Here is a 20,147-nt window from a genome sequence, read left to right as displayed (position 1 = left end):
CCTCACGAACAATTGTGTTGCCGTGTTGTGGCAAACTCAGATGCTCCTGCATATAAATAATTCAGCTTGATTTACTTTGAAGCCATGAAAAGTTTGGTATAAATAACCATATTGTAAAGATGGAGAGAAAAAAGGAGTCCTCTCACAGGATCAGCAGGACACACCTTCCTCTCTCTCTCTTTTTCAGCGCAGGGCCTCGCTGTGCTTTCCCAGAATTCCTTGCAGCTCTTCAGTCCCAGTGGATCTGTTCTCCTCTATTTGCTGTGGCAGCAAACCAATCCAGTCCCTTTACTCCTAAGGACATCCAGCCAATCGCAGCCCAGCACTGCAATGACCCACTTAGGCACACGCACTCACATCTCTCTACCTCTCACCTTGAACATCTCGTCAAGGTTGTGCAAGGGTACCAAACTGTGTGTGTCTGTGTGTGTTAGGTAGACAGCACCAACAACCAGGAGACACTCCTGTCAAACCAGCACTAAACACAAACAATCTCACAGACACCTCAGAACAATTAGATTCCAGTTTGGCATGAACTTTCTGATCTTCTCACAAAGTATCATGTCAATCAGAAATGTTGCTTCTTTACGCATTATCATTTGTATCATCATATCTGCAATGCAAGGAGAGAGTTAGCTTAACAGAAAAATAGGAGGAATAGGCGAGAGGGCTTGCCAGCCTGTGGCCAAAACATTCTTTTTGCCTTTTCATCTCAAGCATGCTAATTAAGGCGTTATTTGTATTTCATTATTAAAAACAAGCAGAGACTGTTTGTGAAGTGAGTTGGGCATTGTAGCTGTGACACAAGATAGAAACACCCTAAATTATATCTTGCTTTAAAGGAAAGAAGTAGAGTTTATTTATGCTTTTGTGCTTTTCAAGTTTGTGTTTTTCAATATAAAATACGATACGAAATAAAAGCAAGTTTTTATTTAGCTTCTTTTAAAGGCATCAACAGTTTCTACAGTTTTAAGGTCTAATGGAAGCGAGTGCCACAACATGTCCTTAACCTGAACCTACAGCAGGCACTGCCAACAAGCACTAGTCAGCTGACCTCAGAGAAGTAGTAGTTGTATGTAAAATAAATTTGGGCAAGATCGCCAACATGCTTATCAAAACTGAACGCCTGCTCAAAACTATCACAGAGATTTCTCACAATTTAGAAAACTAAAGATGAATCAGATACAAGATTATCATTTTATGTGGAAACACAGTTGTTGGGGACAATATTTACAGACAGATAATTATTTAGCATCCAGTTCTTTATACCATGAATGCCGTCCTGAAGAACAGACAGTAACAGTTTTACGATGCGTCCAAACAGAAGCTTATACAAGGCAAGCAAAATGGAGCCCGGGACTGAACCTTGAAGCACACCGTGACTTAAAGCAGCAGAAGAGATCACAAAAATTAGCAGAAGGAAGTGAAAAACTGAGTGAGGAGAATCAATCCTGAGCTGACCCAGAGATGTCCATTCAACGTCTAAGTCTCTGAATCAGGATCCTATAATCAAAGGCAGCAAAGATCCAATAGTACCAGAGCTGAATTGTCTTTTTTAGTTTTACTCTAAATTATTCTCATAATTTGCAAAATGAACCTCATGCAATATCAAATAAAGCTAGAAATCTAGTGATTATTAGCATAAACTCAGTGGGAAGATGTTTACTGGTGAGAGGTAGCGTCATCGTTCCTCATAGATTTGTGTTCACTCAAACTTCTTTTGCAATCAGACCAGTCGCCCCCTGCTGGCTGTTAGAAGACTGTAGGTTTAAGGCAGGCTTGGCCAACTCCAGGCCTTGAGGGCCGGTGTCCTGCAGGTTTTAGGTCTATACACCTGAATCAAATGATTAGTTCATTACCAGGCCTCTGGAGAACTTCAAGACATGTTGAGGAGGTAATTTAGCCTTTTAAATCAGCTGTGTTGGATCAATGACACATCTAAAACCTGCAGGACACCGGCCCTCGAGGCCTGGGTTTGGACACCACTGGTTTAAGGCACTTTTACAGTGGCTTCACTTTTCAGACATGGGAGATATGGGCATGTTTTATCTACAGCCGGTAACTGTGGCAACAGAAATATTACAATATTTTTTTTTAAAGTAACCCAACTTTAAACTAGGAGGGTGAAAATGCAATCATATATAGCATTTATGTGTGTCTATCAGTGCAGTAAAGACTTGCTGAATGAAAAGACCTACACTGCTGTAGACAATTTCAAATTCCACCACAATTAAGACTCCACATAACACAGAGGTCAAACTTTTAAAGAAAGAATCTTACAATTAAATCTTTTGCCCTTGCTCCACCTTTTTGTAATGTCTTGCTGACGAGCAGCACACAGCAGTGCTGATGACATGTAGCATCCTGTGTCTCCCCAGAAGAGCGAGACGAAAAGTACCACTATGCAAGGTTTCAGCTGATACTGGATAAACATCCAAATGCTGGTGTCAGCAACGCTGTTGATATATTTTGTTGATCTTAATTTTGATTTAGCGCTAAAAACAAAGCAGAGCATATTTTGACGTTATCACACCGCAGGGGCAAACTTAAAGCATTATCAAAGTTAGACACAGGGATCATCATGATACTTTAACTGTGGAGCCACCAGGCCCTGAGTTGAGATCTATCAGAAAAGCACAATGTCTACAGCCTGGATGTCAAAGTCTCAAATAGCTCTTGAGGTATTTTACCCCGGAGACTGACGCTGCTAATTTTGCAAAATAACTATTTGATGGGGCGACCGTGGTTCAGGGGGTTGGGAAGCTCATCTTGTAACCAGAAGGTTGCCGGTTCGATCCCCAGCTCTTGGGCAAGACACTTCAGCCTACCGCCTACTGGTGTTGACCAGAGGGGCCAATGGCGCGATATGGCAGCCTCGCTTCTGTGTGCCCCAGGGCAGCTGTGGCTACAACTGTGGTTTGCCTGCACCAGTGAGTGAATGAATAGTGGAATTGTAAAGCGCTTTGAGTGTCTAGAAAAGCGCTATATAAATGCAATCCATTATTGTTATGATGTGACGCATGCTCATTTTAGATATCTGGAAAAAGTGACCCACTCATCACAGACAGAATAAATAGAAAAGGATCTTTCCTGTTCGTTTATTAAAACTATTTGTTTCCGAGCGTGTGCCTTCACAGGTGGATAATATGGATGAGTGCAGGGAGGAGAAAGCAGTCTGAGAGGAAAGTTCAGAAACTGTTGCTGCTTGTGGAGAAGTGCAAACATCAGCATGTTGTGAGCTGACAATACGAGAGGGAGATGTTTATTGTAAACAAAAATACTGCTCTCCCTCTTGAAAAACTTTTGGCTCTGTTGCTTTTTTCTTTTTGTAACAGGTTACATGTCAGCCAAAAAAAAAAAAAAAAAATGAATGAAATAAAGTAAAATAAAAAAGCCCTCAGTTCTCTCGGTGTTACTGAGGTTTAGTTTGCCCCGAGGGTTAGAACATGTGTAAATGCTTCGTCAGTCCTGTTGTGCTAATATCGCAGGTATGATATTAACCTGCAAACGTGCACGGCAGCAAAGAGAAAACATAGTTTGGTCTTTTGCGTTTTGAGAGTGAAAAAATGAGGACAGTAAAAGTGTAAAAGTGTTGTGCAATCGGTCAAAAGTCAAAAGAGTTCAAACAGGTACAGGTAATAAAAAACATCGAATGCAACTTTAATGGGTTTTTTTTCATTAAGTATTTCATTAAAAACAACGAAAATCAATAATAAACACAGACAGAATGGAGAATGGGGTCAGATCCACAGCACCACAGGTTGGGCTGAGGTACAGAGGGGTCAAAGAGGGAAAAGATGCCGACTTAAAGTCATTAGTCCATCACTGCTGCTCCCGTGATGAAGGCTTATCTCCTCCTCCTCTCATCTCTCTCTCTGTTCCGGTCTCTGTTCTCTTTATTCCTCTCTTTGTCCCTCTCCCTATCCCTCTCCCTTTCTCTCTCCCGCTGCTTCTCGCGCTCCCTCTCCCTCTCTCGCTCTGCCTCATACTCTCTCTCCCTCGCTCGCTCCCTCTCCCTCTCTGCCTCATTCTCTCTCTCCCTCGCTCGCTCCCTCTCCCTCTCTGCCTCATTCTCTCTCTCCCTCGCTCGCTCCCTCTCTCTCTCCCTCCCTCTGTCTCTCTCTCTCTCCCGTCCGTCATCTCTTTGCCTGTCCATTTTTCGTCTCCTCTCCTCCACCGCCGCCCCCTCGTCCTCCTCTTCCGATCTGTCGTCTCGTCTGCTCCGCCGGGCGCCGTCGCGTTCACGCCCTCCGGGTCACGTGCGCGCCCCCTGTCGTCTTTCTTCGCCCGCTTCTCGCTGTCGCTGTCCTCATCATTGTCTGCTCTGCGTCCAGCTCGCTTCTTGTCTGAAGATTTCTTCTTCTTGTCCTTCTCTCTCGTTTTCTTCCTCCCCTCTTCGCTCTGTCCTTTCCTCTTCTTCTTCTTCCTGTGTTTAGAGTCTGAGTCTGGAGGACAAAAAGTAGAGAGAAAAAAAAAATCACTCGTGATCGTTTCTGAAGCAGGAGCTCACATCACTGAAAAACTGTAATAATTCAGACATTCAACTGAACACAAATATGTGTTTAATAAAACAGAATTAGACACTCCTATGTTGTTGTATAACCGGAATATTATATTAATGGTACAATATTAAACCTCCCAACTACTGCAGCACTGCTGTGAGCTAGAATAAACTGATAACAACACAATGTGCCTGCGTTTAAAAGTGAAATAAACCAGTTTGTGATTTTCTGAAAGTAAATCTTTAGGTTTCAGTCAGGCGTACCTGAGCTGCTCGAGGAGTCTGACGAGTCTGAATCTGACTCGCTGGATGAGTCGGAGGAGGAGGAATCTGACGAAGAAGACGACGAGGATGATGTCGAGGAGGAGTCCGATGATTCGACTTCCTGGTTCTGAGTCATGATCATCTTTGGCGCGTTTTTCAAATGTTCCCTCAGCTCATCACTAGGAGAGAAAACGATGTGGGAGAAATGTGAGAGTTCAGTGTTTCTGTGTGAACGTAAACTGCTACATTCATCATCCAATGACATTTTAGATGCAGCGAGCATCCCACACTTTGAGGCCAGCAGAATTTAACAGAATAAACAACCATTATTTATTGCATATATTAGGAAAGCACTTTACAGCATCAGTTTATTCCAAACATAACACAGTTAAGCTAAAAGTTTTCTGATTCTGTTTGTAAAAAAATGTGACAGCCGTGTTTCTGCTGTTTCTTGAAGTGTGGCCCTTACGTGAGTCCTCCCAGTCCAATAGAAGTGAAGAAGTTGATGGCGAAGCGAGTGTTTCTGGGATTATCACGAGGAAAGAGACCTTCAAAGAACGGCTGCAGGGTCCTGTAACACACGCAGAGGTCATGATTTATTGTTACGTCCTACTTCATTTATGGGCTTTTTAATTATCACTAGGAGCAACAGTAGCCAAATAAGAGCAAGAAATCACATTTTTCTAATTACGTTTCCTTAAATTTGATTTACTACCTCACTCGACTATATCATTAACATTTAAATGTTTTCTGAGTAAAAACTTTGGCTGCCTCTGCAGCAGCTTTAGTAAAGTACAGTTTGAGTGTTGTGCGTGGCTGTGGTGGGAGTGTGTGTTTTCGTACTGGTCTTTCAGCCTCTGGTTAAGTTTTGGCAGACCCATGTAGGCACAGAGCTCCTGGAATAGGATCTTTACAAAGATCCTGCTGGACGACGTTGTGGTGTCCTCACTCATCTTGATGCACTCCAACACCTGTGTGAGACACATTCAAGAGACAGAGAGACGATCTAACCAGAGTGGAATGAGTTTCATGGTCACGCCTGGGAGGATCTTTCTTTGTGTCCTTACACTCCACGGCACAGAATCTGTGTAGAGCAGGTGAGCGAACAGTCGGGCCACGTTCCTCAGTTTGTTGGTTTCCAGTCGGTGAATCGTGTCATACTGCTCTGAAAATATCGCCTCGAAACTCTCCATGTACTCCTTCTTTAACAGACAGAACCTCTACGCACACACACAGACACACACGCACACACACACACACACACACACACACACACACACACACAGTTAACAGATAGAAGCAGTGCTTCACTTCAAAATCAAGTTGAATGCTCTCTGTAGTTAAATTAATTACAGCAAAACTTAAGATAATAATAAAAAAAAGATCTGAGGTAAACATGATACATGCCAATAAACATAAAAAGCTTGAGCGCTTCCTTTTAGTTGTTCTTTTCTTTTAAAAAGTGGCGCAACAAGATTTATATGCAGCTCAGTGAAAACTGTCGCAGAAAGGGTGAAATGGTCACATTCATCGTGCAGAGAATAGAAATAACAAACAAAGATCTATGAAGGGAAGATGGAAAACAACGACTCTTTAAAGCAGGTTTGCCTAAAGCAACACTGTTCTCACGATTGTGGAGACGAAGAGTGTGTGTGTGTCTGCGTGTGTGTCTCACCCCAGCCAGCAGGCCAAAAAACTTCTCGTAGGTCCTCTGCTGAGCGCAGCAGTCCAGGATCATGTTGCACAGCTCCTTCTGTTCATACAAACACAACACTTTCATTAACTACAGCCAAACTACAGCAGTCACATCAACTTGCAGGCTGCGGCCAAGCTGTCAATGGTCCTATTAGGAGTTAATTTAACATTTGTAGACTTTTGATAATGTAGTCAGAGGGTCTCTGATGTTTCTTATCATTTATGACCGCACTGTTTCAGAGACGCAGAGGAGACACATCTAAAGATAACATCTGTCAATAACAACTCGTTACATTACTGTAAGTTTTTTATTGCTGGATGATTTTCGTTAGTAAAATTTTGTTTAGTTTCATCTGCCACCACTTTTCCAGCATGCTCTTAGGCAGTGTAGATATTTTTTATGCCTTTTTCTCTCCTCTGTCTCACCAGAACAGCACCTCCTCTTTGTTCCAGACTTCCCGTCATACAAATTACACACAGCTTTCCTCTCCTGCTTAACAAAACACGCACTTTAGCAGTGTGAAATGGTGCAGTGTCTCTCTCCATGTAGCAGGAGAACTTGTGAGTGAGTGGGGTTAGGCTGTCATGCTGCATTTAAGCCATTGTAAGGGAAGAAATGCTTATTTATAGGGTTTTAAAAATTATGTTTACCTCCTCCTATAGTGGTTCTTACACCTGTATGGCCTGCTAGTAAAGCGGCTCTAGAGACAGCCCTACTAATCCACCACAAATGGATGTAGTGCTAATAGCAAACAACACAGACCAGTTGAGAATTATCATCTGGGTTTTTGTTCAGATCAATTTACAAAGATGCCTTTAGACTTCTAATTCTGCCATGAAAGCTGTGAAATTGAATGGAAATGTGTTTTTTTTCCTTCAACAGTGAACTGAGTCAGTGCTTCATATCTAGGTTAGTTTAGGTCCAGACTTATATTCCATCAGCAGCTCAGTCACGTTTCACCTTCACCTTACTCTGGATATGAGATCGAACATTTCAGCCTGCATGCCAAAAATATACTTTTGGTGGAAAGGGGAGCAAACCACAAGTTTCAAAGTATTAACATTCTTAGGCTGGTAGGCTGACTGAAAATAAAGATCTTTAACACTGGACCAAAAGCAGCCAAACAAAAGGTAATTTACAACCTTTGGACTGAATACCATCTACAGTATGTTAACTACCATCAAAAGCAGCTGCTCCGTGATGCTATCAGGTTCAATCTCATGTCCAGCTTCTTACTATTAAAACAATAAAAGACAAGAATGCTGCCTAAGATACAAGTATATAAACTAATTCATAACACTACTACTGGCTCTGCAGCACAGTACATATAAATACACTGTCATCACTTTCATTACACGATTAACAAAACGAGACGCTGCTTTTTCAGTCTCTTACAGGTATCGACCACCAAAACACTGGTTGTGACAGTGATGCAAACAACCACACACACAGCTGATTGTCCTCTGTAAGAGTTTCTCACCACATGCACACACAGCTGACCTGCACCTGTGAAACCTACTGCACGTAATTATCAGCTCAACCTCCATCGCAGGAACACAAAAACAATTACAGTGTTCCCTCGTTTATTACAGGAGTTACGTTCCAAAAATAACCCGCGATAGATGAAATCCGCAAAGTAGCCAACTTTATTTTTTTACAATTATTATAGACTCACTACACGCTCTATACACTTTTCTCAGACAGGCATGAACATTTTCACACTTCTCTCTCTTGTTTAAACACTCTCAATGTTCAAACCTTCGTAGAAAAAAAGTCCAGTATTATAGAAAGAAACCAAAGGGACCCGCGATGTCTTTGACGGTGGAAAACGTTTCATCGACCTTTTTGTGTTTGTTGGGGAGAAAACTTACAAACATACAGCACTTCAGAGTCACACTGCTAGCGATCAAAGATTTATGTAAATTTGACAAGCTGAACACATTCTGTACTGTACATTAAACACGGAACCTGATTGATTGACAATGGTCTACAGCCAATTAGGACGCAGAACAATGCACTGTAAAAGAAAAAAAACAACAAAAAAAAACCAGCATGCAAAATTGCACACAAAAAATCAGCGAAACAGCGAGGCCACGAAAGGTGTACCGTGCTATAGCGAGGGACCACTGTACCCCACAGTTTCAGCTGAATTCTCATTTTTGATGGCTAGCTGAGTGTTCAACAGTTAAAGGATGCACGCCAAGTTTTCACCCAAACTTCAGTATCACGATAGTTTTAGATTAATCCACTGTGGAGAAACTCACAGCGATGAAACTTTACAATTGTGCGTTTTCAGTGTAAGTCTGTTTGTTTGTTCGTGTGGACTCACCGTTTGGCTTTCCGGGAAGTCCATCTTAATCAGTTTGTGAGCACACTCCTCAAAGTCCAAGCTGCAAAAACAACCAATCTATTAATCAATCAAACAATCGATCACAGGTGTACAATTGTGAGCTCATGCTGGTGTGTTTCCGTTTGTGTCGTTTAATCAGTCGGCTTCACTTTTTCATCCTGTTGTCCAAGCTTGTGAACCGTTCTTCAGTGAAACCATGGTAACTAGGTTGCTCACACACAGGTTTGTATAGCTGTCTTTGTGAGCGCACTCTGTGGCCTGATACATTTTCGAGCACTAAACTCTTAACTCAACCAGCCTTGAACAGGCTTTTTGAAGGGAGGATTAGCCAGAGTCCTCCCTCCTAAGGTTTCAAATTCAAACAGGTCCTCAGAAAGACGCGCGCGCACGCACGCACGCACGCACGCACGCACGCACGCACGCACGCACACACACACAGCCTTAATTATCAGTCCAACTCAATCAAATATAGTGGGAGCTGTAAATAACTGCCAACACCCGCAGAGAAAACCAAGTCACTCACTGTATGAATGTGTATTTTTAGGAGTGTGTTCCACTGTGTTTGTGTGTGTGTACCTGGACTGAATAGCGAGGTAGATGGTTCTTCTGAAAGCAACCAGGTTGACTTCTGTCTTATCAAAGATGGTGACTTTCTCATCTGAGAGGGAGACAAACACAGAGGTCATCTTTAAAAAGGAGCTGATTGGATGTGTTAAAATCAGAACAGGAAAAATGTTTAAAAATCAAAATAGTTAAATGTAAACACAATCGGTTCTTAATGAAATGTCACCTGAGTAATTATCGTTGATTAGTGCAATATAGAATTTACATGAACCAGTGATGCAAGTAATCTAATTGTGGTCACACAGCACACACTTCACTTTTAATAAAACTCAAACTTAGTAATTACTTGCTTATTACTTGTCTTGATGTAACAGTATTAGTTACATCAAAGGTGCCACCAAAAGTGAGTCAGTGACACAGACTCGTGTTAAAATGCCCACATTCACACATGAAAACAACATATGTACAGTGTGGTACAATAACGGTTCATATATAGTTTACGTATTATTTTTGTAACTCATACATTTGGATAGAGTCCAGGCTAAAAATTTGTGGTCTGGTTCTTCTGCTTGATAGTCAGCTGCAGTTTGCGCTCCTTCAACAACTTTTGCTAATCGGATCTGAAATTAATTTAACCAAATTAACTAGCAGGTATTTCTGTCAGTGTAACATCCATACAGTTTATGGATGAAACTTGCTAACCAAGCTGGAGGGCATTAGCACACTCTTGTTTAGTCACTCCTGGGCAGGAAAAAAACAACAGCATAGCAGTGCCTAAAATGCTCACTGACTCATAACATTGACTCATGATGTTATGTTTTTAAATGCTTTACTGTCCGTTCTCCTGTAGCTGTACTCAGAACTATATTTAGTTAGTGCTAATGCTTTTAGTGTAATGCAGTCACAGGAAAAAAATGTATTAAAAAAAATTTACTCAACTGCTTTTACTGGCAGCTGATTGTTTTAAATATTCCAAGAGGTAATGAGCCATTCGATGAAAGTCTGGAGGCAAAAGACTCCAAACAAATTTCTCAGCAAGCTGGCCAACTCCTTTTACAGAGCTCTGCTGCGTTTGGAGAAAAAAAACCCCTTAAAAGTGAAAATAATCTGGACTGTCCAAGGCATGACAGCTAAATGGAAATTACAGAAACATCCTCAGTACAAGAGTTCTGTTAGCTGGTTGCACTAAAGCTGAATCAGGGCTGAACATCAAGCAATAGTGCCCTAGATATTTGTCTTTGCTTACAGCCCCGGAGTCAGAATCGCACTCCATTTTAAAGCTTATAAATTATATTTCTGAAAACGTTAAAATGATTTATTATGGAACAGACTTGGGGGTTATTTCATGATACCATCTTTCAAAAAAGTCTTTAGTCTCTAACTATTTATTATTTGTGATGTTTAAAATAAATATCACTGTGTTATTTTGTCAGATATCAACACAACTGTTTTCACAGGCCAAGTGTTTAAAAAAAAAACAATCAAAAACAGCAGACTGACTCTTTTAGGCAAGAAAGCCTCAGCAGATTAACTTATTTGTCTCACCATCTCCTTCCTCCTCATTCTCATCTTCATCATCATCGTCGTCGTCATCACTGCCATCTCCCTCCTCCCCTGAATCGCTGCTACCCTCATCCAGGATATCTGAAATGATGCGCCATCAAACTTTGGTTAAGCTGTAAACGAACAGACAGGGGATTGGACAGTTCAGAGTGCGATGATTTCTTACCTTTTTTAATAGTTTTATATTTCTCCTCATTCTCCAGGAAGTCTGGATCCATCTTAAATACATCTAAGTGAACAAACACACAAAGACTGTGTAAACATTTCTGAAAAGTCACATGACTCCTCCCTCCCTCCCTCCCACTCTCCCTCAGGTCTTACTGAGGATGTCCTCGGTGTTGTATTCATCATCTAGCGGCAGCATGTGAGTGAACTGGTCATCCTCATCCACCAGATCCAGGCCTTCTGGGATTACTGGATGATCTTTGAAACCATCTTTCCTGATAGCAAACATCACCTCTATCATGTACTGGACCCTCTTGTCAATGGACGACTCGTGGAGGACATTCCTAAGACGCTCAAATATAGCTGAAAAGAGAAACAGGGAGAATGTGCATAAACTTTCTGAATTCTTAAATTCAGAAAAATGAATTCTCACAAGTATTTCAAGAGAAAGAGATGACAACGCGAGGAGAAATAAAGTCTCTTAGCAGTTAATACTGTTGTAACGAAGCAAGGATACTCCTTTTTTTGTGTGAAATCACAAAGGCAAAAGTAAATTCTCCAGTTTCAGGAGCTCAGACCAAACAATGTTTGAAATGGCTGCAATTAAAAGTTTTAACTTGTTATCATTTATTGTTCTAATTAAAGAGCTCAGCCTATGCCATCATCTCCCACCATGAAGAAAGAGACAGTTATAAAGCTGCTGCTTCAGCGTACCGTTGATTCCTCGAGGGGACACTTCGGTCAGCTTGAGACCACATTCCTTCAAGAAGGAAATGGCGACCTCCACACTGTCATCAGTTGGACGCTCGAGCAGCAGAGTGAGCATCTCCAGACACAAAACCTCGTGGGCCTGAAGGCGAGTGACATCAGAGCAGAAAGCGACAGAAAAAGCACGCACCCAATTAGAATCTGGACGTCAACACTCGAGCCCTCGGTCAGTATTTAACTTTGAAATCCGGACCTACCACGTTCTGGTTGATGAGATGAGCCACGAACTTTGACGCGGTCAGGCACTGTTGCTAGAAAACAAAACGCAGATTTTAATGCATGACTACTGCTGATAATTACTCGAGCACCCATTTAATATCAGTGTCATTAAAAAAAGACATTTCTGCCTGCATTTGTTACAGACAATTTAATTTCGTACAGACTGTTCAAGCCTTCAAGAGATCATACTAAAATTATCCACAGCAGGTAGAAACACACTCTGGACTGTGTTCAGAAGCTTCCAGTACTGCCAGTTATTTCTCTTATTTAGATCCAGTTTCTTTTTTATCTCAGTAATTTGGACACATGCGGCATCAGTCTGCTCAAATTGGAACATTTCCACCTCTGTCACTTGAGAAAGGACTTTTAGATTCAGACTGATTCTCATTCAAAACCTATTCTCAAATGAATAAATAGAAAAGGAGGCCTATTTTTAGCCTCTTACTCCAGTAATATGCAAAAAGAAGCATAAATAGTAGAATATGCAAAGTCCAACTGATGAAGGTCAAACAGGCATTTGAACTGCCTCATGTCCCAGCATGACACACATGCTCACAACGCTTGCTGTTATAATACTGTAGGCAGAAGTTTCCAAAGTAATCAATTTTACTCATAAATATGCAAATGAATGCAGCAAGGTGCTCTAATATCTAATCAGATCATCTCCTCCACATGCAGCATCTGTGATTTATATATGATATGCTATTCATGAGTCATTGTGTTTAGCAGTGAAAAGTTATATTTTTAATACCAGAATGACAGGTGCATCGTTTGGAGGCATCTTATTCTTTGTCTTTATGAGAAGAATGACATGAAGGTGACTGTTAGGTGTTATTAATGTTTTGTTTTCTGCTGCAATTTTCCTAAAGTCACCGTCCTTCAAAACACAAAAGTGAGCCTTTGGAAGTGAAACAGACTGTGCACAGGGTCATTTCCTTCATCCAACCTCAATAAGTTTCTAAAGTGCTGCAGTGTGTATTGGTCAGATGATCTTGTTTACTAGTCCTGGACTTCAATGTTCAGTTGTTATAAGTATCTGGGCGTTTACGTGTGACAGTAACACTTCACTATCACTGTTTGTGGGTCCACTAATCAACAGCAACAGACAGATGGGTACCTTGAGGTTGCGGCGGTAGCTTCTCCTGAAAGTCAGTATGAGACGTTTAAGGATCAGCTCTCCGATCTGAGGGAACTTTGAGTTGATGATGGCAACGACAGCAGCGTAGACATGAGTGAAAATGGGAGAGGCCGTCTGAGCCTGCAGTATCGAGCGAGCCAGCAGTCCCCTGACAGGCAAAGAAGCAGTTACAGGGAGAGCGTCAGTCACGAAGGTCTTTTTTCACTCTCTTTAATCAATCACACTGATCTGGAAACCTAAAGCCAATAAAGTGTTTTATGTCTGTGCAAAAATGACAGGCCTCTGCTGCACAAAGCCTTATCTTTAAATTTACACGAATGAATGCATTTTCACTCTCATCTGACAGATACAACAAACTCCATTTGACTTCAAAGGTCATTGAAAATGTAACACTGACGTCTCATTGGTGTGTGTGTGTGTGTGTGTGTGTGTGTGTGTGTGTGTGTGTGTGTGTGTGTGTGTGTGTGTGTGTGTTCACCTTCCCCTGACGATATTTTCCTGCAGCAGCTCCTGGATGATGTTGATAATGTTGGATACGTTGACTTTGTTGATAAGACCGTTGATGGACTTCTTTAGAGCTTCCCAGCTCATCCTCTGATAGGCCAGGCTGTACAACGGACAGGGTGTCATCGATTACATGCTGTTCTTTAAATAAACAGCCTTTTTTTAAATGCAGTTTTACTGCAGGTACATTTGTAATGAATGCAACTGATCTGATTTGTTTTACTACTGTCTGTTATGCAGTTAGGTGCAGGAACAGTTTATAGTTTGGCATGGTGATGTGTCCAAGTATCACAACAGAATAAAAAGAAAAAAAATGTTTTTGAACACTTCTAGTGAAATAAATATAAACATTTCAAAACATTCACACCTGGACCTGGACTACAGCTTCAGTGACACTTTCTAATCTTAGTGTACAGGATTAAAGTACTGAAATGCTCTCTTACCTGCTCTTGTCAGTGATTTGCTGCTGCATCAAGCGCAGCTTAGCGGGAGGAATGTAAGCGCCTCCAGTCCTCGTCAGGATTGGATCAAGCTCCTCCTTTTTCTTTTTGACTGGCGGCTCATCGGCCGCAGCTGGTTCCCTGTCAGCCAGAGGGGAAGCGGAGCGACCCCGCCTCCTGTAATCTGAATCAGCCTCTCGATTGGCTCGTCGGTCAAAACGGCCATCTCTGTCATCACGCCGATCATCATAGCGATCCCTGCAGCAAAGAAGAAACACAGGAGCAGGTTACTTATTAAGTAACACTTTTCCTTAAAAGAAAAAACTCAGGTCTGAATATGACTTGATTAATCCAGAAAAACCAAATCATATCAACACCGTTATGCTGAATTGGATTTTTAAAGTTTTCGTTTTAGCAGGATTTATAAAAGTTACCAAGCAGCTTGGAATCTAACATCTAATCTATCTATCTATCTATATATATCATATTTCTGTTGAGTGAAATCTTTCTGAAACTTGCGAAACTGAAACTTGATAACCCATATGGACTAAGGGCCACATCTGTGCCAAAATGAACACCAGCCAACCACAAAAGCTGCCTTTACCGTGCATAACGTCTTCTGTCATAACGGTCCCTGTCCCTCTCCCTGGATCGGGATCTGTCACGTCCTCTTGACCTCGACCTCTCTCTTCCTCTGGATCTTGATCTTGATCTCGCCCTCCCTCTAGATGTAGATCTGTCCTTTTCCCTGGATCTGGATCTGTCTCTTTCTCGGGATCTATTTTTCTCTCTGGATCTGGATCTGGATCTGTCTGTATCCCTGGATCTGGACCGATCTTCTTCCTTGGACCTGGATCTGTCTTGCTCTTTGGATCTTGATCTTGATCTCTGGAACAACAAATAAGCACAGTGACAGCATTATTTTTTTAAGTTTTCATGTGTTAAAATGATTTGGAACAATCTGAATGCAAGAAGGATTTGGACAACACGGAGAACACCAGAGCAGCACAAAACCATGCTGTCATTTTTAAAAGTTTGAGTTCAACTGAAAAAGAGAGACAACCCAGCAATATGAAGTCGGTCTGCCTCAGGTCCTGCATCAAGTAAAAGCCTGTATGCACCTGGGGAGCTCGTGTCTAAGTTGACAGTAATGGAAACAAAGTCCTCTTTGATTTGTGATTCTGTCAGTCAACAAGTTAAATCTTTATTCAGTGTCTTCTTCACTGGGTGCACTCATAAATCAGGCCAGCTGACATTAAACATGCTACTGTGTCTTACATCGGTGCCTCAAGCTTAAACTGGGTCCTGTTCTCATGGTAACCATCTCTTCAGACCAAGCAGTTTTTCACACCAGCTGTCCAGAACTGCAGCCTGAATAATCTACTGTGCAATGTGCACACTAATGCACAGCCACATTTTCAAATGCAACATAATCATGTCTTAAAAGCACAACATGAAAAAACACTAAGTAAATACGCTTCTTCTTCAGGTACTTTATTCAAAACTATTCTGACATTCAAGATCATTTTTAGGCAAGAATAGTAACAAAATGCTTCAGTTCACATTTCCACACAAAAATACATCAACTGAATGAATACTGTCAGTTCCTGAACTCTTCTTTGGACAGTATCTAAAACATAACATGGATCACTAAACTCCAGTTACCAATGCATCTGACTGCATTAACTTTTTAAGATTTTGGTGTTTCTGAATTTCTTGTTTTGGCCGGATCATTTTTATTAATACTGTGAATCTCAACTATTGTTCGGTATATATTGGGGAAATCAACTTACTTACTCCACCTACTATTAATGGCATTTCTCACTCCAAACTCAACATTTTTGATTGATGAGGAATTATAATATACAATATATATATTTATAAATATAAAAAAAGGCTTTCAGCATATGTTTCACCCTCTGTAACTGTCTGAAAGCATCTGATTCTTCCATTTCTACCGCAGTAGTCTGTACATTATGAAATGTGACAGACTAGTAAAAGCCACATTTCTTACTTTGATCTGAGCCACGCTGCTTCGAATCTTTCTCAGTGCTGAATGATGTTCATCCTCATCACTGCTGCTGGTGCTGTCTGAACTGCTTGAGGATGGGCTCCTGGAGGGCCTGCGGCCCACAGGACTTGGCTGTGGGGACCGTCGCTCATTGGGGCTTCTTTCAACTGAGCCAGCCTGCTGGGGTCTGCCTGATGCTGGACTAGAGTCATTCTCTGAAGGTCCTGCAGAGAGAAAAATAGATCAAGAGCAGTATTAGTATATCCATTCAACATATCCTTCTTCTTCCACTTACTCAATTTAGGGATACTGTGGGGCAGAAGGCAGGGTAGACATCGAACAGGTCACCAGTCTCTCACAGGGCTAACCGGAGACTTATGCTTTGGACTATGACTATTCAATAGCTACGCCATAACCGCAAACTTTGCGAAACTTGTTAACCCATATGCCTGGTGGCCACGTAGGTGAAGGACAGTCAAACAACTAAACAAATAAAATGGACACCAGCTAACCACAAAAACGCTGTTTCTGTTACCATTCATACCGTGCACCCTACAGTGCAACCTAATTACATGTTGCACCAATAGATTCTTCTCATGCATTTCAGGCTACTTTTTCACAGCAGTTTTTGAATTTATCAGTGAGAGAATAACAATCATCATCTCAACATAACAGATAATAATTATAGCATCAATATAAGGACTCACAAATGTCAGCAAATTCCTGAGGAGAAACTGCCAAAACTATTAAAATGGACGTGTGGGAATGTACAAAGAAGATGAAAAACTTGAGACAAATATATTTGCCTTTAAAAAAAACTGACCACTACAAAACTGGAGGGAAAAGGTCCGTGCATTTTATTTGTTTCTATCAACTGGTACTGAATGAAAAACATGTACACAGACCCACACATTAATTTAGACATAATGCACCAGCACAAACACAACACGTAAATTATGTCGTTAGCTCTACAAAGATTCACCGCAGAAATCTAAATCAGGACTAACAGGTGAAAGCACACCAGAGTTCCCAGCAAGGGGTACAAAGAAAATATGCAGAAAGACCCGGCTGCTGGACTCAAACCCAGAACCTTCTTGCTGTGAGGTGACAGCTAACGATTGCAACATCGTATTGCTCAAGTATAACGGATGGAGATTAAAGCAACTCTTATTACAAGAACATTAAGTGTAGGGTTCACAGCAGCATTTACTCACCACTGTTTTCTCTCTGTGCAGGACTGGGACTTCGACTTCTGTCTGCAGAGTCCATACCTGGAAGGGGGGGGGGGGAAGACAACTAAGACATTCACTTTGATAGGTAAAATGCATTTCCACAAACCCCGTTACATTAGGAAAAAAGAAAAAAAAAAAACATGTAAATGAGTTAATAAGATTTAATAACTTTCTGACATGGTTCTCTGACACGATCCACGTATTTCTACGAAGGACTGTTTACAGACTTGTTGATTTGACATTAGTCTGCTCCGGATAAACTTTACATTAAATCACCAATACTCAATGCAGAGCAAAGGATACACTTACTGTTTATTAAGCGTTTTGTGAGTGATTAACGATAAAATAAGAGGGATGATGACTTCCTGGTAATGTTTAATCGCCGAACAGAGTCAAAAATTATCATTGCCAACGGACGGAAGAGGTAACAATATGGTAACTGGGCATTTCCTGAGGTAAATATTACCAAATGATCAAGTTTGTACGTCTTAATAGCCGAATAAACATATTTTGGGAAGGTTCTTGAAACAGCAACACCACGCGTTACTAAAACGTCTTTTCAAATCAACTCCTCAGTTTTATCGCCATGTGTGTTAAGCTGAGCTAAAGTTAGCTTGTGTGCTAATGCTGTCTCGGCTATTGCGATCTAAGCTTCTCGCTACTAATTGCTGTCACTAAAACCTTTAAGATTTTATTTCCTTCGTACTTTGACAGAAGGTCTGTCGAGCTAAATTGCTTTGTTTGGGTTTTAATGTCCTTACCATACAATTTCCCGGCTTTCCTTAAATCACTGTCGTTCGTCTGGCGGAAAACTTCCTATAATAACCAACATTACTTCCGGGTGACAGATCGCTTCCGGATTTCACAATAAACGCAGTTTGTGAAGTTTGGTTTACTGTTTTTGTTGTTATTTTTTCTTTTCCAGTTTAACTTTATTTCAGAATTTAATATTTATAAATAAAGTTGTAACACAAGAAAAAAAGTGTATAAAATAAAGTAAAACAAACACACAGGGCCTTGTGTACACATGAAATTTGTTCATTTATTGTTTCATTCTGGGTTTTTTTTATTTTCAAGGTCCTCAGTTGTGGTTTAAAAGGGAATATTGAGCTTCAAAACAAAGCTTTATTTATCTAAATAAATCTAAATATCTAAATAAATAAATAAATCTTAGTTTATTTACTTAATCACTCAAAGTTTAGAGTTGCATATGTGAAAATTTTCACTTAGCATCCTGAAGTTTTTACTTACTTCTGAGTGCCTTGAAGTTTTGGGATGCTGAGCAAGTGGGAATTTTCAAAATTTCCAGATACCATACACAAAATTTATTTGACTAATCAACCCAAAGGTTTGACTTTATATTTTAAAAACACTTTTTTTTTTTTTTAAATTTGTTTTTACATGAATACCTTATTTGTTAAATCTTTGAACATAGAGAGGCACAGAAAGACTTTCAGCTGTATGGGAGGACACATTAAATCACTGTTTAGTTTTTTAGAACAGTTATGGAAGAACATTCAGGAAAAATAATGTTGTCATATGGTTTACTATATCATAATACCAAGTGTGTAGTAATGTGAAGTTCTGTGAGTAAGCCCCATTTCCATTAGTAATACTTCTTTTTTTGTGTGTGTAGGTTTAAAGGTAGGAAAAGCACTGGCCAGTTATACTGAGAGCTTGAAAACAAGACAACTGTAAACAGTTGACTTTTTTCTTAGAATTCTGGAAAAGAAGAAAAAAAAAAAAGACCTGCGCACTTTTTTTCCCAGTGGCCCTAATCCTCTTCCGTACAATCCCATTAGCTTATTTTTAAAATATTTGAAGGAAGTTTATATTCCCCAGCACTGCAGGCCTTCAGACATCAAAACGATTTGAGCCTAAACGGAGGGATTAATAACACATAAAATACAACCCTGTTGGTGTATCCATCACTCCATTGCATACAGAGATGAAAGAGGCAAAAACATATAGTTTCTGCGTTATTTATAGCAGTGTGCTCGGGTTTAAAAGGCCCCCGACAATGACGTAGTCTTCACGGTACTTCAGCATCTAGCTAGCACTACTAAAGAGGAGCATAAAAGGAAGAACGTGTTGCGGCAGGTCAGTTCAAACGCAAAATTTCTAAAAGCTCAACACACAAACACACACTTGCTAATGGTAAAACTGGGAGAAAAGAGAAAAGAATAAGAGTTAAGTTCACTCAGAGATGGAGAACAATGTAAGGAAGAGAGGACAGGAAGAATACCAAAAGGCAAGTACTGCTCAGGGGTATTTGATAAACTGGAAATTTTAAATTTTGTTGTATTTATCCGCGACACCTTAAAGGCCGGTCCGTGAAAATATTGTCGGGCATAAACCGGTCCGTGGCGCAAAAAAGGTTGGGGACCGCTGCCTTGGACCACTGTGAGACATCAGACGTGTGCACTGTGGTCACGCCAGCATCTAATCCATCCAAGTTACATGGTTTATTAAAATAATCAAATTACAGCATTTACATTTATGTTAGACTACTTTTAATTAACTGCTTTAGCCCACTTACAATGAAAATTTAAAAAATCTTGTTCATGACCTGTGTAGTATGTTAACACTATTGGAAGTAAAAATAACTTGAACTCCAATTTTGAAAACACAACTTTCTTTCTTTTCTTTTTTTTCATAAAGCTCTGACTTGTATTATGAGTCTGTGGTCTGGGAGAGAGTCCTATAACTCTCTGTCTGCAAAATACAGTATA

The 20,147-nt window shown here is 40.6% G+C and overlaps 1 protein-coding gene across 1 annotated transcript; it reads right to left on the bottom strand.

Annotated features, from left to right (window-relative positions):
• Window positions 1-3,740: 3,740 nt before the first annotated feature.
• On the bottom strand, window positions 3,741-18,270 carry cwc22 (CWC22 spliceosome associated protein homolog). Its single transcript, XM_025903730.1, has 21 exons — window positions 18,177-18,270; window positions 17,398-17,454; window positions 16,187-16,407; window positions 14,777-15,060; window positions 14,176-14,430; window positions 13,707-13,835; window positions 13,208-13,376; window positions 12,069-12,122; window positions 11,818-11,953; window positions 11,260-11,466; window positions 11,105-11,167; window positions 10,921-11,019; window positions 9,388-9,469; window positions 8,791-8,851; window positions 6,441-6,518; window positions 5,833-5,985; window positions 5,609-5,736; window positions 5,235-5,336; window positions 4,766-4,944; window positions 4,014-4,445; window positions 3,741-3,766 (listed from the first exon to the last, which is right to left on the bottom strand). Exons 2-21 carry the CDS (start codon window positions 17,450-17,452, stop codon window positions 3,741-3,743), a joined length of 2,913 nt encoding a protein of 970 aa, XP_025759515.1. The 5' UTR covers window positions 17,453-17,454; window positions 18,177-18,270.
• Window positions 18,271-20,147: the final 1,877 nt, after the last annotated feature.

The sequence above is a fragment of the Oreochromis niloticus genome, linkage group LG16, assembly GCF_001858045.2.
Source record: "Oreochromis niloticus isolate F11D_XX linkage group LG16, O_niloticus_UMD_NMBU, whole genome shotgun sequence".
NCBI classification, from domain to species: Eukaryota; Metazoa; Chordata; class Actinopteri; order Cichliformes; family Cichlidae; genus Oreochromis; species Oreochromis niloticus.
Note: the sequence above shows the minus strand (reverse complement) of the source record. Positions and strands in the feature narration are given on the sequence as shown.

What these genes read in the sequence shown, in the direction of transcription:
- cwc22 (XM_025903730.1), bottom strand. Translation starts at nt 17,452, where the DNA reads ATGGACTCTGCAGACAGAAGTCGAAGTCCCAGTCCTGCACAGAGAGAA. An exon ending in ATTGGACTGGGAGGACTCAC is followed by an intron (nt 4,945 to 5,234) that starts GTAAGGGCCACA and finishes TTTCTCTCCTAG; the next exon opens with TGATGAGCTGAGGGAACATT. An exon ending in GAGAATGAGGCAGAGAGGGA is followed by an intron (nt 3,767 to 4,013) that starts GAGGGAGCGAGC and finishes TCTGTACCTCAG; the next exon opens with CCCAACCTGTGGTGCTGTGG.